The sequence below is a fragment of the Aethalodelphis obliquidens genome, unplaced genomic scaffold (assembly GCF_003676395.1).
Source record: "Aethalodelphis obliquidens isolate GAN/ISIS:26980383/991018 unplaced genomic scaffold, ASM367639v1 scaffold105, whole genome shotgun sequence".
Classification (NCBI taxonomy): Eukaryota; Metazoa; Chordata; class Mammalia; order Artiodactyla; family Delphinidae; genus Aethalodelphis; species Aethalodelphis obliquidens.
In genome coordinates this window covers 1,441,708-1,466,817 of record NW_020838049.1, presented here as the reverse complement: position 1 = coordinate 1,466,817, position 25,110 = coordinate 1,441,708, and the positions used below count along the sequence as shown (strand labels likewise).

Here is a 25,110-nt window from a genome sequence, read left to right as displayed (position 1 = left end):
CAAATTGCAAGTATAGCTAACACTTAGAGAGCACTTACTATGTGCCAGGCATTGTGTAAATATTTTGACTGTATTAGCTCAATACTTATAATAACCATATGAAGTAGGTTTTTTAATTGTGGTCTATGTCAGTTTTTAAAAAATAATTTTAAAATATTTTTAATTGTAAAAAACATAAACATAAAATTTACTGTCTTAACCATTTTTAAGTGTACAGTTCAGTAGTATTAAGTACATTCACGTTGTTGTACAACAAATCTCCAGAATTTTTTCATCCTGTAAAACTGAATTCTATATTCATTGAAAAACAGCTCCCCATTTCCCTCTCTCTCCAGCCTGTGGAAATCACCATTCTACTTTCTATTTGTTTGAGTTTGGATAATTTAACATGACTTATGCTCTAGATTTACTGATTCTTTCTTCTACTTGGTTGAGTCTGTTGTTGATGCTCTTACTGCTTTCTTCTCTCATTGTATTCTTCAGCTGTAAGATTTCTATTTGTTCGTTTTGATGATTTCTATTTCTTTGTTGAACTTCTCATTTTGTTTATGCATTGTTTTCTTAATTTTAGTTGCCCGTGTATTCTTATAGTTCACTGAAATTCTTTAAGAGGATTATTCTGAATTCCTTGTCAGACGGTTCATAGATCTCCTGCAGCTTGGGGTACTTGATGGGTCAGCTGGCAGCATCTGTGGGCAGTGGGGTTTGCTGTCAGGGTCTCTAGTTGGGTGAAGTCACTGCCTATGCTCTGAGGTCAGGGGGCTGCTGCTGGCTGGGCTCTGTGTTCGCTCACGGTAGATGACATTTCAGGCTGTGCTTCCTGACCAGATGGTGCTCACGGCTGCATTCTTTGTTTATGCAGGTCCATAGGCAGGGCTTTAAGGTTGGATGGGACCTCATGCTGTGCTCTGTGATGAGGTGGGACCAAAGGGTGTGTCCCAAAGTTGGACTGGGTCCCTGTCTGGGCTTCCACATCAGATGGGACCCACAGACTATGCTCCATGATTGGGTGGACTCACTGGCTGAGCTCCCTGATTGGGCTGGGCTATAGGCAGCATTTAGCAATTGGGCAGTTCTGTATGCTGGGCTCTGCTTCAGGGTGGGGCTGTAGACTGGGTTTCTCGACTGGGTGGTACCATACGCTGGGCTTTGAGGCTACCCAGGGTCGCTGTTCTGACTCCCTGGTCATATGAGACCAGAGGCTATACTTCAGAGTTGGGTAGGCCTTCTGGCCTGGGGCTCTGTATAAGCAGGGCTGTAGCATGGAGGGCTCCCTGGCTACCTGGGTTCACTGGCCAGGCTTCCCGGTTGGGTAGGACTGGGGGGCTATACTCAGCAGATTGTGAATTTTCTTCTCTGCCTAGGTGGGGCCACAGAACAGTCTCTACAGCAAATATAGCTTGTTGACTGGTTACCCATATCAGGCAGAGCTGCCTGGACCAAACAAAGTCCCTGGCCAGAAGGGGCTACTGGCTCAGCTCTGCAGATGGGCAGAGCCCCTGGCTGGCATCTCTGCTTCAGTGCTGCTGAGTGCTGATTGCTGTAAGCCCTGTCCCCCACTTATCTGTCTCTATCTGATCCACTTTGGGTTCTCTTTCTCCCAGTGGAGAAACCATAGGCCCAGAGGGGCCCTTTTGGTGCAGTGCTGTACCGGCCTGGGGGAGGGGTGACACAGTCAGGGTATAGCTACTCCTCCTTCCCTTCTAATGTGATGCTTCTCAGTCTCTGTGATCCAACAGGGCACTTCAGCTTCAGCCCCCAGTTCTGGGATTTTCACAGTGGTGTCTTGTCTGTGGATAGTTGTTAGGTAGTCTTCTTGTGAGGGAGACTGAAGCTGGGAATGACCTATGCTGCCATCTTGATGACATCACTCCTGAAGTCTCTTTTTTTCCAGAGAGCATTTGTGTGTCATCTGCCAGTTCCCTGGGGATACTGCCTACCTGAGATCTTTCTCTCTGTTCCAGGATTTTTTTGAATTTGAACTGTAAACTCTGGTGAATACCATTTGAGAGTCAAGTTTTCAGGAGAAATTTTTTTGTCTCTCCCTTTAGCTAGTTCCAAGGTTGACACAGGCAAGTTTTCTTGCAGTCCCTTTCTGCATAAAGATTTGTTTCTCCTTTACTCTCACACTAAAGATTCAGCCTGTTGCTGCCCTAGCATTATGAGAATGATAGATTCTCCATTTGGTCTAATCTTGGCATCAATAATGGTGTCTCTTAGAAGAAATAGTGTCTCAGGGACAATGATATTTGGTATTATTACTGAAACTCATGTGACATGGAACCTTGTTTTCCCCAAGCAACATGCATAAAGTCCTACAGAACTCTACAGTACCACATAGAAACCACTTAGGGCAAGTCTGGACTAGATGGCTCTGACAGTTTCAAAACTATTTATCCTAGTCTCAATGTTTTGAGGCAGTAAAATGTACAAAGGACAAAATGATGCTAAGAATATTATTCCCAGAAGCATAGGCTATTTATGTTCCTCTCTTTCAAAAACTTCCATTTTCTTAATTAAATCTAGTCCAGGGATAAATTAGTCCTGTTTTATATGCTAAAGGAATCAGGGGGGAGGTTTTCATTTAAACTTCTGTAAAATCTTTTTCACTATCCTCAAAGTTTTTTCCTTATGATAAAGATAATTTTATGTGAATATATTGACTTTTATATATCTGAGAACATACTCTTTGCTTTTTTCTTATTAAAAAATCACATTTTGAGAAATCCCTCTTGTTTTACATTCTTCAAAAATGTTATTTTTCTTAATGGCATTCTGAAATATGAATTTATTGCAGTTTATTCTGATTTTATAAACATTACAATTTTTGTCATTTTAAATTGAATAGTTCATCCCTTGCTTATAGCCGTGAGTCACACAACATTGTATTGCTAGTACGAATGCTTGTTTACTGTCTTGGGAAGAGAAAACAAAATGATGACTAGGCCAAGTTCCCACCCACCTGGAACTCATTTTCTCATTGGGAAATAAAGATATGCACAAATATGTCTGATAGAAGTACTGTATTTGAACTTAATATGAGAGCATGGGAAAAAGAAGGCATGTGTGAGCATCTGGTGTGACTTCAGGGGCTCAATTAATCTCAAGTGAGTATATGAACATTTTCAAAATTAAGCGGAGGTCTGGAGGCCTGCAGGTGTAGCTACCTGCAGGGATGCAGGGGCTAGTTTGTGTAAAGGTGCGAGACTAGAGTAAAAGGAGGGAAAGCCTCCTGTCATACCTGAACACTTTCCAACTGACCTGCAGTTAGCTGAATTTAATCTCTTTTTAATTTCCAAAATTCCATTTAAAACCAACTCATTCAGAAATACCTTTAAAAAACTGCATGGCATTACTTATTGCATACAGCAAGAAGTATCTTCTAGAACAGATGTTATACCACTATAGAGATGGAAACGCTGGTCTCCCCCCACCCCACCCCCATGTGAGCGGGCTGGTGTGTTAGTAATACTGAGAACTGGCTGTGACAGCAACTCGGATATGGAATTGAGATTGGTCAGGATCATTGTCTCTTTTCCATTCCCTGTTCTTCCCTAGAAGCTCCTGATTAACGACAGGTTTAACTGAAAAATCTTTTGGCTTTTTTTCTTAGCCCTGTTTTTCTGAGGACAATATGCTGTAAATATGAGGCAAGCGAAAAGAAAACAACATATTTGGGAGAAATGCTACTCTACAGAGAACGAGAATTTTTGAATAGGGGACATTTTTGCAGTGACACTTTTTCCCCCATTGAAATCATTTAGCTGGCTTGGGCCTCCAAAGCCACATGTTGGGCGACAAGCCTTTTTTAGCTCCTAGAGCCCATTAGAAAGCTGCTTACTTCCAGTCTGTTAATGAAAGTTGGCCGTCTGAGGTCTTCCCACCGCTGCCATCCTTCTCCTACATTGCTTCAGTGGAATTGAAAGCTCCACGGTGAAATGGAGCCAGTAGTAATAAAAGGTCCAGGACCCGGCAGATTCAGTAACAGCAGGCATGTGTTCAGAGGCCCTTGCTTGGCAGACCTGATCTGCAGTCACTTCTCTGTCTAATCCCCATAGGAGTGAGACTCACTCACATCCTCCAGCACAGAGCCTATAGTCTCTGAATGCTCATTCATTTCAAAAGAATAAACTGAGTACCAGTTTGGGGCCAAGGGCTCTGCAGGCCTCCAGTGACACAAGAATGAACCAGAGGGATGCAGTTCCTGCCCTCAGGGAACTTAACAGTCTGGGAACGATTTTATTTTCATAAATGTGAAACTGATGTTGAATAACTCTGTAGTCACCTTTCGCTTATTTTTCCACCAAGACTTTTTTAAAATTAAATTTGTCATGGACGGGCCGTATCTCGGGACCAGCCCTGTCCAATCTCAGCGTGATTCATAAGCACCTAAGTATTTCTTCCCTGCATCTCTCAACAGATTGCTTTGAAGTAATCTACTCTGCAGCCCAAAACACCTGACCAAACGTAAATAGATTGTTCTTTCACAGACACATTGTTGACTTTTAAAACACCAATTTAATTACTTAACGAAGTGACATGTGCTATTTCTTTACTCCCTTTGGCCTGTGTCGTGTGGCCTGGTGAAGTTTTTCCAGTCTCTTATTCTCTGATGATAGCTCCGGTAGATTCCAGGCACTGCCCCATCCTGGTAGGTGGGCTGAGGCAGGTGTGCAAGCCCATCCGGCTGTGGCGTGCTAGGCTCCAAGGGGCCGGTGGGTGGGGCGATTCACTGCTCGTGAGACGGTGGCACTTAGGGCATCTCAGATGGACGATGATGTGGTGCAGGCTGGGCTGGGCTTGGTTTATGGACTTTCCTCTGCTTGGCTTCAGCGCCTCACCTTTGTTGTGATTGCTTTAGGACACATGGAGAAAGAATCTGCCTGGGAGGGACCAGACTGCTTTTGTTCGCTTTGCTGGGTAGGCTCTCCTGGGAGAAGCAGCTGGGACACAGAACAGAAAGTGTATGTCTTGTGGAAATCTAAAATCTTTGCTCTGGCAGGGAATGTCAGAGATACTGAGTCTAGCCCCTCATTTGATAGAGGAGGAACCTGAGTCCCGCAAGAGCTGAGGATCGGTGGTAGACAAGGCTGACGCTAGAGCTCATCATGCCTTCTGACTTTTTTCCAGTGCCCCTTCTGCTCCGCTTGATAAATGGCCACTGGAATTGTTATAGACTTGAGAGAATGGCGATATCTTTAAAAAAAAAAAAATACTGTATTCTCCTAACCCCTAATCAGGCAAATGTTTGCTTTATTTGGAATCTAAAGGAGAAACGTCCAGAAACAGTCAGTATACTAGGACTATGGAGGAGAAAATGAACTCTCTTACTGAGAGAGAGCTTATGCTGTAGGGAGTATCTCCCACAGCTTGGATCCTTAGAAAGGTGGCAACTTCCTCCTGGAATCATCTGGAAGCTGGAGGCCACCTTCTGCCAGCAAACACTCCAACCAAACTGCCACTAAAAGACCATTTAAATATAATCTGCCCTGTTGAGATTTCCAACCAGATTTCTGGACCAGAGGGGTTTGGATAAAGGTCAGATAAGTCTTTAAACTGAATCATGGACCTTTTCTAAGGACATGCTTTATCTCAGTCTGTTATCAAAGCCTGCATGATTTTCGTGGAATCCACTGTGGATTTGTGTGCAGTTTATACGTGTAACTTATTTTAAAAGTACCTTATGCCCTCAGGACTTTTAATAAACTATCCCCCACCAGAGATAGAGCCATAAGAACCCCTCAACCACCTGCCTCCTCCACCAAAAAAAAAAACCCACAACAAAAAAAAAACCATTGGTTGAAGCCCTATTTAGGAAATTCACATTTGAAACTGCAACTACTGGCACTGTGTACTTCTGATATTATCTGATGACAATTTATCATTGTCAGTGAGATACAGAGCTGTGTACTTTTTTTTTTTTAATTCTGCTGTGATATGGAAACAATTATCTTGTCAAGGCCAGAAAAACATTAGTTCTGTCAAACAGTATAAGAAAAATCACAATGAAAAGTTTGGAAAGTGACGTGAAAGAGTGTGACTAACCTAAAGGCTTGGATGACTTCATGGATTTGGTTACCTGTGAGCCCACGTCAACCAGGCTGGCGGTTCCCCTCTCCTCCCCTTCCAGATGTGCTCTGTGGAAAACCGGGGGAGGGGCGGGTGCTCAGGTCTGGGCCATTCCTCCTGGATCCTGCTGGTGGGTTTCTGCTAATTACACAAATCAGTAACAGATGTGCTGAGCCTAAGCACCTCATATTCATTCCACAATGTGTTTTCTTTAAATGACAAATTTTTTAAGGCCAAAAAGAAAAATATCATTATATAGTTTTCCTCTGCAACACAGAGCAAAAGGGGGGAACACATGTCTCCAGAGAGGTAGTTCATCCCGTCATTTGAACAAGGAGCTAAGCCAATAGTCTCAGAAGAGAAAGACCTTTGTAACTGTTTAAGATCCTTATTAAGGTTTATTTAAATGTGGTATTCTATAAATCATAGATTTTGTGTTCCCCAAGCTGTTAGGTTATAATTTATAGCTGGAGTATTTTTACTCTATGTATAAAATGGTTGATAAGGTTGATAAATTGCTCCCACAGAGAAGGGAGCCAGGAGGAGCTTTCCTTAAATAGGAAAACAGTGAAGTTGGAAAAATGAACATTCCACTGTCTTTTTTCTGATCTGTGAAGAGACACTTTTAGGCTTCCAAACATACTAGTGGCATGGCACAGGAGCATGGCTTTTCCCTCTTATTAAGAATATTGGAAATGGGTAACAGAAAATTTGGAAGTAGAGGTGGTATGGCTGCCCCTAGGAGGACGGGGGCCTCAGGACAAATATTTTTGTTCAGGACTCCTGTTTATATAAACAATTTGAGTCACCCGAAATCAGAATGTCAGCACTGGTCTGGTCTAGTCCCCGGCCAGAATGCTTCCCACGGGAGAGGCTACAGAGGAATCATTCCTCCTCCTTCCTTCACCCCGCCCATATCTTTGGGGCATCTGATGAACCCACATGTGAGGGGAAGGGAGGGAGGGAGAGAGTGTTTGTGGGGGGGTAGTGGAAATAGTAGAGGGCTTGAGCATGCGTGGAAGGGGAGAAACAGGGATGGGGTCCATGTGGGTCATGAGTATGCCCCTCTCTTTTGGTCTTAGTCACCAGAGGGTGTCTGTGAACTTTTCTGAGTGTAGCTAAGGACTTAAAGGAGAAGTGGAGCATTTACTAGGATAACTATTTGAGTAGCTGGAGATCTCTTGCAAGGAGAGGAAGAAGCCTGTTGTAGAAGAAATACTGCTTGTGATTTGATTTTTTATGGAAGACCCTAAAGCCTAAGCTGTGCTAAATCAATACACATAACTGGGAAAGGCGTCTTTTAAAAGTGAATGACTCAGTTTAACACATTTGAGGCAAAACTAGAGTAAGAGTGAACAGTGATTGATACAATTAAGTATTCACGAGGAAAATGATAATTATATCAAGGTATTTGGTTTTCTTTAAATCGTGCTCTAATTTTCTGTTGATTTCATTAATATAGTAGTTTATTATGGATAGAAATATCTATGGTTGTAGCAATAAAGAATTGTATTTTCATAGAAAAGTATAATTTCTAGGAAAATATACCTTTTTATTTACCGTTAAACATATCGCTTGAAGCTTGAATCCCTGCAGGCCCCTCCCTCCCTCCCTTCCTTGCATAATAAATGTATTCACTATCTGTTTGTCAGGTGCTGCTGTACTGGCATCTACGCATTTCATTGAATACTCACAGCCCCCCTCAAATCCCCATTTTATAGCCAAGGAACCTAAGACTGAGAGAGATTGAGTATTTTGCTCAGGGACACGCAGTTCTATCAGAATTCTGACTCCAGTACCTTTACCCTTAAGACACCAGCTTCCTTCTGTTGAATACTTACCATCTGCCGGGCATTGAGTTAGGTTCCTGAGCTCCCACAGATGAATAAATTGTATGACCTGCTCTCAGTGATGCCAAAAACTTGGCCTCTGTGTACCAGTGCTGAATTGAATCTTGGAGACAGTTTTGGGTGAAGTGGAAAAGAAGAGCTTTATTGCTTTGCCAGGCAAAGGGGGACACAGCAGGCTCCTGCCCTCAAAAACTGTGTGTCCCAACCCAGGAGGATTTGGTGAGTTTTATAGCAATGGTTCAAGGGTAGGGTTGCTGATAAGATTAGGGTGTGTTCAGGGCCTGCACTCCTGTAATCTGGTCTCAGGTGGTCTGATGAGCTTCTCAAGGTTATCAAACTGTCATCCTCTCTGGAATGAAGAATGCTGACATCTTCCATTTGTTGGGGGTTTTAGTTCTGTAAAGAGCTCAAAGAGATTGTTATGTGTATCCCTGGAGGTGGAACCAGGACCCTGCCCCAAGGCTGCACGATTGTTTCTTTGCTGCTCCTGCCCTTTCTCGGCATCCCCTCCCTTCCCTGATTAGCAACTCTTCGAATCTTCCCTTTGGAACTCAGGGAAGGTCATGGAGGCTGGAGTCTGTTTCCTACAAACAAGAAATGGGGGACAAGGAAAGGCTTCCATGCCCAGGAGCCCCACAGGGTCCTGCTTGGTTTCACCAAGAAGCTTTAAGTCTAGTGGGGAGGGCCTGGGAACCAGCCTATAAATAATTGTGAGTCGACAGCTATGAAGTGGTGAGGTGTGGAGTGTCATGGGACTACAAAGGAGTGGCCTGGAACCCAGCCCTGGAGGATGGAAGTGGGCAGGGCTCAGAAAGTCTTCCTAGAAGATCTGTCTCTGGGCTGACCCTTCAAGGATCAATCAGAGCGAAGCAGGTGAGGAGGGAAAGGATGGCCATGGGGTGGAGGGGGGACAATAGGAGGAAAGTCACAGAAGTGAAGAGTGGTTTGGGCTGCAGCACAAGCGATCTGGCATGGTTAAATCAGTGGGATCTGGCATTAATTTGATGTCGGGTGTTGGAGAGAGGGAGAGAGATCATATTTCTGACTTGGGCCCTGGGATGGAGGTGGTGGTGTCAGAAACTGATATAGGGAACACAAGAAGGGAGCCTGGTTAAGGAACTGTGAGAATGAGTCCAGGCCTGGGCACACTGAGTTTGAGAAGCCTGTGTCACATCCTCAGCAGAGGGTCTAGTAGCAAGTTAAATGTCTAACATTTATAAAAAGTTGTAAAATAATTCATCAAATGTTTATAGAGCACCTCCCATTGGCTAGATGATGCTCTAGGCACAGGAGTTAGTGTTGTGCGTTAAGTCTCTGTTTCATGGAGATTATATTCTAGTGGGATGAAGACAGATAATAAAGAAGTAAATTAGTGAGCTGATTTCAGAATTGTTATTAAGAAAGAACTGGGTAATGTAGAAGTTCTCATTGAGAAGGTAACACTGGAACTGTGACCTGAGTGTTTAGAGGGAAACTTTCATTTGAATACCCCGGGGTTAAAGTATTCCAGGCAGAGGGCGTGGCAAGTGCAGTTGTCCCTTGATGTAGGAATGAGCCTGGTAAGTTAGAGAAAGACAATCAGTGAAGCTGAAGCTCCGTGAGTGAGGGCGAGAGTACAGTGAAGCAAAGTTGAAGAGGCAGACAAGCATAGCTCAGGAAGAGCTTTACGTCATGGCGCAGAGCCCGGATTTCACTCCAAGTAAAATGGAAGCCATTGGAAGGTTTTTAACTTGGGTAAATGCTAATGTTACCATTTCAAATGACAAAAAACAGCATACAAAACTGTATTTATTGCACACTCTCAACTGTATAAAATGATGTGAGCAAAGAAGCTTTTAAAGAAACTTGCCAAATGATACCACTGATTGAGAGGTGGTTTCATGCCATGGTCAGGGCTGTGAATGCTGAGTACCAGGGCTGGAACTTGGTCCTGACACTTGCTAGACCAGCAGTTCTCAAACTCTGTGATCTCAGGACTCTATCAATATTTATCATATCAGAAATTAAAATGGAGAAAAAATTTAAACTTTTATTAATTTATTAAAAAATAATGAACCCATGATATGTTTACCTAAATGACATATTTTAATGAAAAAAATTACTGTACTCTCCAAAAAATAAGCTGTGAGAAGAGAGTCAATTTTTATACTTAAGTTCTTATTATTTAGCACAATAGGAAGCAGCTGGGTTCTCATCTCTGCTTCTGCATTCAGTTCGTTGTGATATCACAAGTCATATATACTTATGCAAGAATGAGAGTGAATAGGGCAAATAATCAGCTTCTTAGCATCATTCTGAAAATAGTTTTGCCATTGTGGACCCCTTAAAAGTTCCATACCCCACCTTAAAAATCTTTGTGTTCAGTGTGACGTTGGGCAGTGTCCTAACATAATGGGTCTCAAACTAGTTTCTCCATCTGTAAACTGGAGGCTGTTGATAGCACCAACCTCACAGGATTGTTGTGATTACTTAATGAGTCAGTATATGTATTTAATGAGTCAATATATGTTAAAATAGTGCCTGGTGCATATGGTGTTCAGTACATATCAGCTAGTTTTCTTTTTGTTGTTGTGATTCTGTGTGGCAGCAAAAACTCTCGCAAGAAGTTGCAAAAACTCATTTAAACTTTATTCTCACTGATTTTCCTTCCTGTCCTCTCTTGCTCCAGTTGTGAAATGAGGCTTCAAATCTGAATGCCAGCTTACAAATGCTACCGTCAGATAATTGCAGGTTTAATCAGTTACTCATAGTTTAGCTTGTAGTAATTTTCCAGATTCTTTCTTTCTTCCTTGTACCTAAAATCATCTCTTCTCAGTGAGTAGAAGTTTGATGGTAGATGAGGTGCAGGAAGAAGAAGAGATCTGACAGTACCAGGTTCTGCCTGATGCTATAAGACTTCAATTTAATTGCTTTCCCCCTCTTATATTTTCCATACTGCAATCAGAAAATGAATTGAAATGAAAGTCAGAAGATGCCATCAGCTACTGCTTGAGGATTTGTGTCAGCTAGTGCTTTTTTTTTTTTTTTGGATGGCGGTAAGTGAAATTCTCAATCTTGGCTTCACAGTGGAATCACCTGGGAAATTTTTTCAATTACCGATGCTTGGATCATCCCACCTCCAAAGATACTGATTTAATTGGCCTGGATGTGGCATGGTCATCAGGATTTTAAAAATCCTCCCAGTGCCCAAAGTCTCACCAGGCTATGACTAAAAAATAAGGTCATGTGTTTCCTTTTTTACTGTAAAATATAACAAATCTACCAAAAAAGTACGTAATACATAAATGTCAGCTTAACAAATTGTAAAATGAACACTCACGTCACCACGATCCAGGGCAAGAACCAGAACGTTGCCAAACCACAGAAGCTCCCTTGCCTTTTCTCAGTCACACCTCATTTTCCAACTCTCTGGAGTTAATCATTGCCCTGATATTTTATAATCACTTTGTTTTATAATTTTATCCTATGAGTATAAATCTCTAAACAACATAGAATAGATTGGCACATTTTTAAACTTTACTGAAATGGAATCATACGTTTTCGTCTGGCTTCTTTTGCTCAACATTGTATATATTTTTTGATTCATTTGTGGTTTTGGATATAGCTGTAGTTCCTTGCTTTTCATTATTCTGTAGAATTCTATGATATCAATATACTACAGTGTCTTTCTGCATTCCACTCCTGATGGATGTTTCTGGTTTGGGACTGTTATAACCAGTTCTGGTATGAGCATTTTCATATGTCTCCTCGTACATGAAGGCAGACATTCTGAACATATATCTCTAAGAATAGGTTTGTTGGACACCTTTGCTCATCCGAAGGAAGAGAGAGAGGCTGAGCAAACCGGAGTCCAGAAGATAGGAGTTGGTGTCTGGGACTCTGTTAACACTCTGCTCTGGGCTGGGACCCTGGAGGTTTGCACTGCTCTGAGCCATGTGCCCTGAGGATGTTGATGATCTACAGGAGGCAACTGTGAAGCTCAGGATCCTCTCTTTTAATCGTTTCCTGAGACTAGAGGGATGAGGTTCAATGCCTGTCAAGGGTAGAGATCCTGTTGAAATACTTCCCTCTCTGGACTGGGACCCAAGGGCAGCCTCCTGGCAATAGGGTCACAGGCAGGACAGCTGGGTGGTGCAGAAAACATCAGGCCTTCATCCGAACCTCAGCAGCTGATAGAAGGAGATAAACACACTCTCTGGAGAAAGAAAACATCATCCTGCGCCTTGAAGTGGTTCTTAAATTCTTATCCTCTCCTTTATCTTGACAGGTATTCCCCACTAGTTAGTTCATTGAAGCTTTGATGAAGATCCTTCTTTTCCTTAGCTTTTTTTGTTATCTTCGGTGGGGAGTTTGGTATGAATCAATTGTTACTGATGGCACATGCCCCTATCTTATATGCATACCATAAACCCAGGCTTGTTTCAGATACCTCTGCTAAAATATCCTGGGGTTTCCAGGGAGTGCTGACAAACTTTTCTGGTCTGATCTCATGGTTGCCTGATACTCCAGGCTATTGACCTGCCCTTCTGTAGGTTCTCTCTTGCCACATTGAGTCTGAGATCCTCTGGGTCACTGCTGCTGTCTGTACTACTTTGCTCCAAGCATAAACATAGGCCGTGGTATGCTAGAGCTGGCCCATATTGGTTCCTAGGAACTGATTGTTAAATTCTTAGGATTTATGTGAGCCAGTGGTTAAACACAGCTGTTATTAAAAATTAAATTATATAAACTTACGAGTTAAATAAATTATATGAAACACAAAGTTCATGAATACTCAAGACTCATCCCTTTTAAATTAGCTTTTACCATATTTTGCTGATGATGCTCTTGAGGTTATTTCTATCTGTTGGATCTGTGAGGTGGAAATACTATATACAATGGCGTGCTGTGGCACCTCGCTTCTCAACTCAGTGATATGACTGCTTGAACAGTCATGGGAAGATATTTACACCATGGAAATTGGTCAAGGCTACAAATCAGGGCTTTTTCTTTCTTTTGAAGAGCTAGTTGTTAAACCCTTAGCACATCTCCGGACATAGGCCCCCCTTTCAAATCCTCACAGCAGAGTCAGACTCAAAGAACAGAGTTTAGCAGGCCTCAAAGAATAACAACAGGGAATTACCGTTCAGAGAACTTAAAAACTGGTTACTAGAATGGTTATTCTGAGTCACAGGCATAGGCCTCTTGATGGTAGTTACTAATGTTGCCGCTTTGCCTAAATCCTGTCTCAGCTGTTTATTGGTGGTTGAATTCAACTTTCCTGCCTTGTCGTTCAGCCTACCCTCAAAGAGAATGACATTAAGCAGGTCTTTCCTATGTCGATTCCAGGCCTCAACTCTCTGAGATACACAGAGAGTAAAATAATTTCCTTCCTTCCCTCATCTACCCCACTCCTCTTTTCTGTTCTCTTTTTTTTTTTTTTTTTTTTTTTTGCCCTAAGAATGAACTCTCCTTGAGATGACTGACAGTGGGAATGTCCATGCTCTTTACTTCTTACCATGGGGCTAACCTTGCTCAGAATACAATAATCACCATTTTTTCATAGTGTCTGGTTTATTCAGTATTGAATAAAACCACCTGTGGAGCTTCAACAGAACAGTCCAGATTGAGATTTGGCCTTTGAACACTGGCCTCCACTTTCCCTTTCCTTGAACAAATATACACCCATCTCAAGAATAAACAATAATGCTAAGACATAGAGTAGTCCAAATCCAGATTTAGCAATAAAGACACCAAAATATTTTGTCTTCAACATAATGTACATGTACAGGACATGATTTAAAGGATTGCCTTACCTGTATAACTATATAGAACCTACCTTTAGTTTCTCTGTCTGGAACATTTGCATTTAAGATTCCTCATTGCTTTCAGAATTGCCCTAAGAAGAAAATGTGCTTCAGAATATCTTCAAAATCTAGCACTTCTCCCTGCTGATCACCTGATCCAGCCCCCTTCGTCTTTCATCTGGACCACTGCAGTGGCCTCCAAATTGGTTTCCCAGCTTCCACAATTGCCCCTCTTCAGTCCATTCTCAGCACAGCATCCAGAGTGCTCAGGTTAAAATACAGATCGGATCAGGATGTTTCTTTGCTCAAAATCCTCTAATGTCTTCTCATTTTACTTAGGGAACAAGCCATGGTTACCTCCATAGGATCCTCTTTATTTCTTTGACATCATTATACTCCCTGTAGGTCACTCTGCTCCAGCCAGATGGACTGTCTTGCTGTCCTCTGAACATACCAGATGCTTTCTTGCCTCAGGGATTTTTCATGCACTCTACTTGCAGTATGAAATTTTCCTGTCCCAGAAAGCTGCAAATTTCGATTCTTTATTTCCTTCAGATTTTTTCTCAAATATTACTTCTTAGTGAGACCTTCTCCAGTCACTTTATCACAATTACAGCCCTCCTATATTTCCTATCCCTTTTTCCACCCTAGTACTGATTACCATCTCACTCATTCACTCACCAACCATATATATATATATATATATATATATATACATATATCTTCGTTATTATATAAATTGTCTGTCTGTTTCCTGACACCATTACAAGGCATATTTCATATGGACTTTTTATCTGATTGTATCATGTTCAAATGCCATTGCCTAGAACCTGGTACCTGGCACATAGTGGTTTCTTAATAAATATTGAATGGATGAATGAATGAATGAATGAATGAATGACAGAGTGGTAGAACAGACATTGGTTAGGATCTGGAGACCTAGGTTTTAATTTTTGCCTTTGCCTGTGATAAGCTCTGTAACACTTATTACATTCTGTTTCTATATCTCTAGGTACTTATTAATACAATGGGGATATAATGACTGTTTCACATGCCTCATTGACTTTTAGTGAGGCTCATGCAGGGAAGTGCTCTCTATAGGTGTGAGGGGATATTTTTATTGTCTTACTTATTTATACTCACTGTAGTGAGCAGCTAGTTCCAGGTCCACCTTGCTTTAAACCACTCCCAAGAAAAAGCTCTCCATTTGAACAGAGGGTGGGGCTGACAGGTTCATTTCCGTATCTCCCTCTGAAGATGTTAGCGGATCCTTGCTTATCGCTTAGATCAGGTAATTGGACTTACTATAAGCCATTAAAAACCTAAAGAATGAAATAAGCCACCACAGGGGCCAGGGCCTTGTGTGTGTCCAGCATTGTTTTATGTGTTCTGCATGTATGATACCCTTTCATCCACCTCCACTGCAACTCTGCAAATGAGAGTATGGCTTCATTTTAGAGATGAAGAAATTGAAGTTTAGAAAGATCTAGTACCCCACTAAAGCAGTGGAGCTGATAAGAGACAGAGCCTGGGGAGAACTCATGTCTGTCTGACTCTAACACCAAACTCCCGTCCAACTCAGGAAATTGAGATAGTCAGTCCAAGAGCCTAAAAGTGAATATTCTCACACCTATGGAAGATGTTTCTCACTGATGTGTTCATTTCTTTTCAGACTGTCTATGACCAGTGGTTCATTACCCTTTTTAACATTGTCTACACATCACTGCCTGTTTTAGCCATGGGGATTTTTGACCAGGTATGTGTTTTTCTCTGCCTTTATAATGTATTTTGCTCTGTGGATGCCTTTTAGTTGCTTTTAGCTTCTAAGTAGAAGACATGAATCATAGAAAGAGTCCTAGGAATGCAGTTGTTTTAATAGGTATTGCATGGCTCAAAAACCCTTCCAGATCTCCCACCTCCACCAAAAGATCCTCTGATCAGAGCTTGATTACTATCCTTTTAAAGATTCACACCTTACATTATTTCTCTAAAGGCTCTGAGACATCCTGCAAGAAACAGTCTCTTTAATTTCATTGTAGCCCAGCATTTCCCAAACTCATAGAATTGCACGTTTACTTATTTATTTTTCATGTAGAACTGATCAATTTGCCTCAGAACTAGTACCTGTGGTTCACACACCAGGGAATACTGTATTAGCCTCTGAAAGTGCAGAGAACCATGCAGTGATACATAGAAAATCATGGAGCTGGGTTGGAGTGCAGAGAGCTGGCATCTGTTGGTGACACTGTCCAGCACAGCCCAGAACAGGAACTCCAGGCCAGAGGAACACCCTGCCAATGGGAGAGGAAGACACGGAGCCCCACAGCCATGGAGAGAGAAAGTGAGCAGTTTTCTTTGGTTTAGCTCCACGTGCTTGAGGGGAGAGAAGGGAGGGAATCATTTATAAAATGGTAGATCCTTGGCACACTCAGACCCTTGGAGGGTACTTCCTGGATGGGGACAAAGTCTGGCTGCCTATGGGGAAGTGAAAGGCTAGCCAGAGGAGCTTTCATGGCAGAGTGTATTGTTTAAAAAAATTTTTTTGAAGTATTTTTAAAGAGACCAGATTTTCTCCAGGCTGTTGTTAGATCCATTTGCTAGGCCTCATTTTCTGGCCCAGAGCCATCTATTGCAGAATATAAATCTTCGCATTATGAGCTCACTCTACTCTCCCATTCTGAGACTTTGTAGTCAGTTGTAAGCCTCACTTCTTGTATGTAAAAAGGGCAGTTTGTGAACAACATATTTGTGAAATTCTACAAAAAGTCATGAACTCTTGAAGACCTTAGATGTAAGAGATTAAGCTCATTCATTTCCAGGTGCCCATGTTTGCAAGTGTTCCTTTCCTTGGTACTTTGTAGCTGCCCAGAATGTGGAGTAAAATATTAAATATAAAGCAATTTCTGGGAAAAGATGGTTATTGTGCAATTTGAAAAAATATATAATAAGGGGAGAATTCAAGATGTTGTTATAGGAAGATCCTGAACTCACCTCTTCCTATGGGCACAGTGGGTCTACAGCTACAGAAGGAAAAATTTCTCTTAAAAAACCCTAAAGGCTGGCTGAAGAAAACCACATGGAAGCCGGTTGGAGAGGCTGGCACACAATGTCACCATAAACCCCACCCCCGCCCTCAGCATGATAATCCTCAACAGGGAGAAAACTCAAAACCTGAAGCTTCTCCCTTAGGAGTGAAGGGTGTGCACCCCACATTGGGCACCTTAACATTTCAGACCTGCACCTGCACCTGAGAGATGAACCTCCTAAAACCAATGAGGCTCATGTCCCAAGACCCACAAGACTGAAGCAATCTAAGAAATGGCTCAGAGTGGGCCCGTGTGCTCAGACCCACTTGCTCCTTGGGCCCAGCTCAGAGGCAGCAGATCATGCCCAGTGATGGAGGCTCACCAGCTTATATTAAATCATCAGCCTGGGGGAAGGCATCTTATTTAACACACACATCTAGGAGCCCGCTGGAACACACTCCAGGGACAGAGACTGGTGGGCGCTATCCTTATACTCTCCCTTTGCCATACTCCAGAGCACCAGTGTCTCCTGAAAGGGAGCTGTTAACATGTGTCTGGTGGCCCTATTTTTGTGGCTGCCGTCCAGGGGACACCTCTTGACTGCCTGGCTCTGGAGGCCAGGAGAACTTGCATTCCTGGTCCCATGGGACTATAGTAATCGGCGTTACCCAGAAAGGAGCTCATATTCCTGTCTGGTGTCCTGATTTTTACGGCTGCTGCCAGGGAACACTTCTACATCATCTGGCTCTGGTGGCCAGTGGGGCTTACACTCGTGGGTCTCACAGGATTGTAACCAGGGGAGAGAGAGTTCTTAAATATCTACCACCCCTCCCATGGCAGAGCAAGAGGCAACAGACTCAGGAGCTCAGTCTTTCTGTGAAGGGGGCCTATTAGCTAATCATCATAGCTGAGGCCTGAGGGGTAGCCGTCTAATTAAACATGCATCTAGGGGCTGACTGTCATCCTTTCCAGAGACCTCAGAGGGCAGGCAGTATCTTCATGCTCTCCCTATGCCACATTCTAGAGCTCCAGTGTCTCCTGGAGAGGAGCTTCACATGTGACTGGTGCCCTGGTTCTTGTAGCTGCTGCCCAGGGGACACCACTTGATCACCTGGCTCTTGTGGCTGGGGGCTTGCGTTCCTGGGTCCCATGAAACAGTAGCAAATGAAGAGTTGGTTCTTGGCAGGCTACCCCCAGGGCACTGCACAGACAGCAGACTGAAACCCACTCCCAGTCTTTCTGGAAAAAGGAACTCTTTGTTTGTCCTGGAGCTTCAGCCTGAGGGGCAGGCTTCAGGTTTGGCACACTCCTAGTGGCTGAGGAAGCTGCTCTCAAGGAATGTAAGCTGTGGATGCCATCTTGGTCTGCTCCCTCCGCCTTGCTCCAGCTTTCTGCCATCTCCCAGAAAAGAGCTTGTGCATTAATCTGGAGCCCTGACTTTTGTGACTGCGGCATAGGGAACCTCCTAGATTGCCTGCTTCTCGTGGCCAGCGAGGCTCATTCTTGCAGTCCCACAGGTATATATTTGCATGTTTTTAAAAACTGCTGCTTGAGGGTCTAGAGTCCCATCAACCTGAATCTAGGTGCTATACTCTGACCCTGACACTGACATGTCTTGGCACATTCTCAACTACTGAGAGCTGTTAAAAATATAATAGGCTCTTTGAACAAGCATGAAGGTTTGAGAGACAACAAAGAGCTGGGGCAGGGTTGAACAATAAGGTCTATCTCCTACATGAGGCCACTCTTGGAGACAGGGAGAAGTGTTTGTTTTGTCAGCTGTATGAAAACAAACACAGAGAGTCAAACAAAATGAAGAAACAGAGAAAAGCAATGATCTTAGAAGATCTTAAAGAGAGAGAAGAATGCATGAACACAATAACTTCAACAAAAAGATGAAAAATATAAGAAAATACCAAATAGAAGTCATAGAGCTGAAGAATACAAGAGCTGAACTGATTAATACACTACAGGGATTCAACAACAGACTAGATGAAACATTAGGAAGGATCAGTCAACTTGAAGACAGGAACTCACCCAATCAGAGCAGCAAAAAGAAAAAAGGATGAAAATAAGTGAAGATTGCTTAAGGAACTTACAGGACAACATCAAGCAGACCAACATTCACATTATATGGGTCTCAGAAGGGGAAGAGAGAGAGAAAGGAGCAGAAATTGTATTTGTAGAAATAATGACTGAAAACTTGCCCAACCTGGGAAGGAAACAGACATCCAGACCCAGGAAGCTCAGAGAGTTCCAAATAAGAGGAACCCAAAGAGACCCACAGAAAAACACTTTGTAATCAAACCGTCAAAAGTTAAAGACAAAGAAATAATATTTAAAGGAGCAAGAGAAAAACAACTTATTATATACAAGGCAACCCCCATAAGACTATCAGCAGATTTTTTTCAGCAGAAACTTTGCAGGCCAAAAGGGAGTGACATGATATATTCAAAGTTGAAAGGTAGAACTTTCACCAAGAATATTCTACCTGGCAAGATTATCATTCAGAATTGAAGGAGAGAGAAAGAGTTTTTCAGACAAGCAAAAGATAGAGGAATTCATCACTACGAAGCCAGCTTTATGAGAAATGTTAAAGGGGCTTCTTTAATCTGAAAAGAAAGGGGCTAATTAGTAACAAGAAAACATGTGAAGGAATAAATCTCAGTCAAAAGGTTTGAACAACACAGTTTTGAACTGTGTGGGTACACAATCCACAGTTGGGTGAATCCACGGATGTGGAACCATGAATATGGAGGGCCGACAATAAATTATATTCAGATTTTTGACTGTGTGAGCATTGTTGCCCTTAACCCTGTGTTGTTCAAGGGTCAACTGTATATAGTAAAGGTAGTGGTTTAATCACTTATAAAGCTAGTATGAATTTTAAAAGACAAAAGTAGTAAAGATAACTGATTACAATAATTAGTTAAGTAATACACAAGACAAAAAGATGTAAAATGTGATGTCAAAAACATAAAATGTGGGGGGAGAGTAAAAATGTTGAGCTTTAGAATGGAATCAAACTTAAGCAGTTATCAACTTAAATAGACTATTATAGATATGGTATTATTTATAAGCCTTGTATTACCACAAAGCAAAAACCTATAGTAAATACACAAAATATAAAGAAATATAAGCATATCATTAAAGAAAGTCATCAAACCACAAAGGAAGAGAGCAAGAGAAGAAGAAAGGAACAGAAAGGAATTACAAAAATAGCCAGAAAACAATTAACAAAATGGCAATAAGTACCTACCTATCAATAATTACTTTAAATGTAAATGAACTAAATTCTTTAATCAAAACAAATAGAGTGGTTGAATGGATTAAAAAAAAACAAAACAAAACCCAAGACCCATCTATATGCAGCCTCCAAGAGACTCACTTTAGATGCAGACCCACAGAAACTGAAAGTGAGGGGCTGGAAAAAGATATTCCATGCAAATGGAAACCAAAAGAAAGCTGGAGTGGCTATACTTATGTAAGACTAAATAGACTTTAAAACAAAGGCTAATAAGAGACAAAGATGGGCATTATATAATGATAAAGGAATCAATCCAATAATAGAATATAACATTTGTAAATATTTATGCACTTAACATAGGAGCACCTAAATATATAAAATAAATGTTAACAGACATAAAGTGAGAAATAGACAGCAGTACAATAATAGAAGGGACTTTAATACCTCACTTAGATCAATGGATAGATCATTCAGGCAGAAAATCAATATAGAAACTTTGGCCTTAAATGACATGTTATACCAGGTACACCCAATGTATATATATAGAATATTCTCTCCAAAAGCAACAAAATGCAAATTCTTCTCAAGTGCACATGGAACATTTTAAAGGACAGATCATATGTTAAGCCACAAAAAAGTTTTAATAAATTTAAGAGATTGAAGTCATATCAAGCATCTTTCTAACCACAGTGGTATAAAACTAGAAATTAATTACATGAAGAAAACTGGAAAATTCACATATATGTAGGGATTAAGTGACATGCTACTGAACACCAATGGGTCAAAGAAGAAATCAAAAAGGAAATTTAAAAAAACCTTGAGACAAATTAAAATGGAAATATAACATACCAAAATTTGTGGGATACAGTAAAAGCAGTTTTAAGAGGGAAGTTCATAGTGATAAATGCCTACCTCAAGAAACAAGAAACATCTCAGATAAACAACCTACCTTTATACCTCAAGGAACTAGAAAAAGAAGAACAAACAAAGCCCAAAGTTAGTAGAAGGAAGGAAATAACAAAGATTAGAGCAGAAATAAATAGAGACTAAGAAAACAATAGAGAAGATCAATGAAACTAAGAGCTGGTTCCTTGAAAAGATAAACAAAATTGACAAACCTCTAAGTAGACTCACCAAGAAAAGAAGAGAGAGGACTCAAATAAATAAAATCAGAAACAAAAGAGGAGATATGACAACTGACCACAGAAATACAAGGATCCTAAGAGACTAATATGAACAGTTACACACCAACAAATTGGACAACTTAAAGAAATGGATAAATTCCTAGAAACATACATCCTACCAAGACCGAACTATGATTAAGTATAAAATCTGAACAGAATGGAAAACAGTATGGAGGTTCCTCAAAAAATTAAAAATAGAACTACCAAGTGATCCAGCAATTCCACTTCTGGGTACTTATCCGAAGAAAGCGAAAACACTAATTTGAAAAGATATATGCTCTCCTATGTTCATTGAAGCATTATTTATAATAAATAAGATATGGAAACAACCTAAGGGCTAAGAGATATAGAGAAAAAATATACAGTTGATCCTTGAAACAAGAGAAGGGTTGGGGTCCCCCTCACCTTGGCCCCCATCCCCATGCAGTCAAAAATCCTCCTATAGTTATACAGTTGGCCCTCCACATTCATGGTTCTGCATCTGCAGTTTCAACCAACAGTGGATCACGTAGTACATATTTATTGAAAAATTCTGTGTGGAAGTGAACCTGCTCACTTCAAACCCATGTTGTTCAAGGGTCAACTGTGTGTATAATAAGGCCCCTTATTGCCATCAAGTTGAGTGTATACCCCTATCCTGTCCTGCTTTGTCAAACTCTGGCGCTTAAACTGATCTCCACATCATGGGTTGCTATGCTGGAAGGCCTCAGTGACCGTCTGTGCGTCTGCTCACTTTATAAGGAGGAAACCAAAACTCAGAAGTTCAGGTTACTTTCCTAAAGTCACATGGCCAAAATGTGACAGAACTCAACCCAGCAATAGGCCACTTGACTCTGAGATTGCAACACTATTACTGTTGTTACTATTACTGTCATCATTCTTTTGTTATTATTTATAGAAGCATCTGTTTTTTAGTTACAAGAACTGTGGTAAGAGCTCTGCTGAATACGTACCCATTTCATCATGACAGTGATCCTGTGAGGGAGATGCTGTCGTTTATACTCCTTGGAGATGAGGAAACTGAGGCTCACACAGCTTAAGTGACAGGTCCAAGACTACACCCCTGCTAAGCAGCAGAGCTGGGGTTTGAACTCCGGATTGTCTGGCTTCAAAGCCTGTGTATATAACCTTATCAGTCACTGGACTGGGGAAAGAAGCACCCACTAGCATCTCAAAACTGGACTTCCCAAAGAGACTACGTCAATGTTCTTCATGGGACTCCATTTGGCAAGGCCTGGGTCATCCCACAAGCAGGAAGGGGAACTTGGTCTGCTCCCAGAGTTCATGCCTATGTTGCTCCCTCTTTGCCTGCTTCACCTTACCCATGACCCTGTGATGTTGCCAGTGGTCAGTCCTTGCCATACTTTTTGGCTGGGGTGTTCGGCTGTGGTGCTCACAGTGTGGTCATCAGCATTGCTTTGGAGCTTGTTGGAAATGCAGTCTCAGGCCCCACCCCAAACCTACTGAATTATAATCTGTACCCCAGGTTATTAGTGTGTACATGAAGTTTGAGAAGCACAGCTTTAGTTTCTCCCAGGACTCTGTTGGGCCCAGACATGACGCCTTCTCATTCCGTCTAAATTCTTTGTCCTGAACACCTGGTAACTGCCCGTGGAATCCTCCCTGGGTAGAACACTCACCTCTTCAGGCTCAGCTCCCTTCCACCTGGAGTCCCACATTCAGTTCCCCCTTTCCCAGTTCCCTTTCTCCTGCTCACGCTTCCCCCAAAGTTGGGAACTCTGGTTGGCCAGTTCTGACTCTGCAGCTCTCTGCTGACATCCCCTGGTCACTACCACTCACTGCGTTGGCAATTAACCCCTGGGGCCCACTGGCTGCACAGGATGGACTAGAATTCTGGGAGCATGCATGCAGTTGCAGGAGAGTACAGGAAAGAAACTTCAATTTGAAGCCAAATATCTGCGTGCAGTCAAGTTCTGGTTCTGCCATAAGAGCTGTGTGGCCTCTCATGAATCTCTCTTGGAGATTCAAGTTCCCTGTATGAAATAGGGATCGTTTTATTATCCTTTGGGTTACTGTGGGAATGAAAACAAAATAGTGAGTAGTGTGTATTAGGGCATGCTTAGATATGCATGTGCTATTTCTGGAGATAGGAAATTCAGGGTATCTCTAAATTCTCAAACCTCTTCCACTGAAGTAACTCTCTGTTGACAGGATGTTAATGACCAGAATAGCATGGATTGTCCCCAGCTCTACAAACCTGGACAGCTGAATCTACTTTTTAACAAGCATAAATTTTTCATCTGCATGGCACATGGAATCTACACCTCGTTAGTCCTTTTCTTCATCCCATATGGGGCCTTTTACAACGTGGCTGGAGAAGATGGACAGCACATTGCAGACTACCAGTCTTTTGCAGTGACCATGGCCACGTCTTTGGTCATTGTGGTCAGTGTGCAGGTAACCTACTGGTGAAAATATCTTAACTTGATGTCTTTACACCTTTTAAAATTCTGTTTCATTTGTTGACAGTAATTTTAAAGGAATACTGGGGTTTTCTTTTTAACTACACATTTTGAGATTAAAACAGGAAGCTTTAACATAAATTTCCAGATGTAGGAGATTAGCATTGGATGTCTATAACCTCCATGTTAGTGGAAACCTCACAATGAATCAATCACTTCTTGGGACTGCGCGTTGTATGTGAAGAGAAATGATTATACTACTGCTTCCTCCTTGTGCTGTCTTCTTGGAAGAAAATTTTTCCAATGATAACAGAAACTTTCCCATGACTTCTATAAGACTTAGTAACTTCCAGGTTTCAAAGTGAGATATAACGTTTACTTGGCAGTACATTTCTGTGGAATTATCAAGAGGTTCAATGCTATGTATATGGCACATCTGCATCTCAAATTCATAGAAGTTTTCCTGGTAGGAATGATTTTTTAAAAATTCATTTTATTGAAGCATAGTTGATTTACAATGTTGTGTTTCTGGTATACAGCAAAGTGATTCTGTTATACATAAATATATTCTTTTTCATACTTTTTTTTAAACATCTTTATTGGAGTATAATTGCCTTACAATGATGTGTTAGTTTCTGCTTTATAACAAAGTGAATCAGTTATACACATACATATCATATTCTTTTCCATTATGGTTTATCACAGGATATTGAATGTAGTTTCCTGTGCTATATAGTAGGACCTTGTTCTTTATTCATTCTGTATATAATACAGTAAGTCCCCTACATACAAATGAGTTCTGTTCCGAGAGTGCGTTCGGTTCGTAAGTCCAATTTTTCCCTAAGTCCAACAAAGTTAGCCTAGATACCCAACTAACACAATCGGCTATATAGTACTGTACTGTATTAGGTTTATAATACTTTTCACACAAATAATACATAAAAAACAAACACAAAAATAAGGAAAACATTTTTAATCTTATAATACGGTACCTTGAAAAGTACAGTAGTACAGTACAACAGCTGGCATACAGGGGCTGGCATCGAGTGAACAGGCAAGGAGAGTTACTCGAGGAGGGAGAGAAGGTGGGAGATGGTAGAGCTGAAGGATCGTCAGCAATAGGAGACGGAGGACAAGCTGCTATTTCACTCATGCCTGACGTTGATGGCATAGGTTCTGGTTGCTTGCTGGATTCAATCTATCTACCCTCTTGAAAAAACGATCCAGTGATGTCTGGGTAGTAGCTCTTCTTTTCTAGTCATAGATGACATGGTAGCACTGGATTGCATTCTGAATGACCGCTGCAACCTTCACGTACCATTCTACATTCAGATCCTGTGCCTCAAAAACTAACAGTGCCTCCTCAAATGAACAACCCCTTGCCATTTCCTGCATCGTGAATCTCTTCGGTTCTTCAGTTACTTCTTCTCCCTCTTGTCTCTCTTCATCCTTTCTCTGGGCCTCCAATTCCATCAGGTCTTCATTAGTCAGCTCCTCGTGTTGCACAGCAAGGAGTTCAATGAAG

The 25,110-nt window shown here is 41.6% G+C and overlaps 1 protein-coding gene across 9 annotated transcripts in view; it reads left to right on the top strand.

The window, feature by feature from the left end:
• Positions 1–25,110, top strand: part of ATP8B4 (ATPase phospholipid transporting 8B4 (putative)) — a 258,876-nt gene that overhangs the window by 220,092 nt on the left and 13,674 nt on the right. For all 9 annotated transcript variants that reach the window (XM_027096598.1, XM_027096596.1, XM_027096604.1 and 6 more), the window contains 2 exons: positions 15,378–15,461; positions 23,335–23,580. In XM_027096598.1, coding sequence (XP_026952399.1) covers positions 15,378–15,461; positions 23,335–23,580 — 330 coding nt within the window. The remainder of the gene's footprint in view (positions 1–15,377; positions 15,462–23,334; positions 23,581–25,110) is intronic.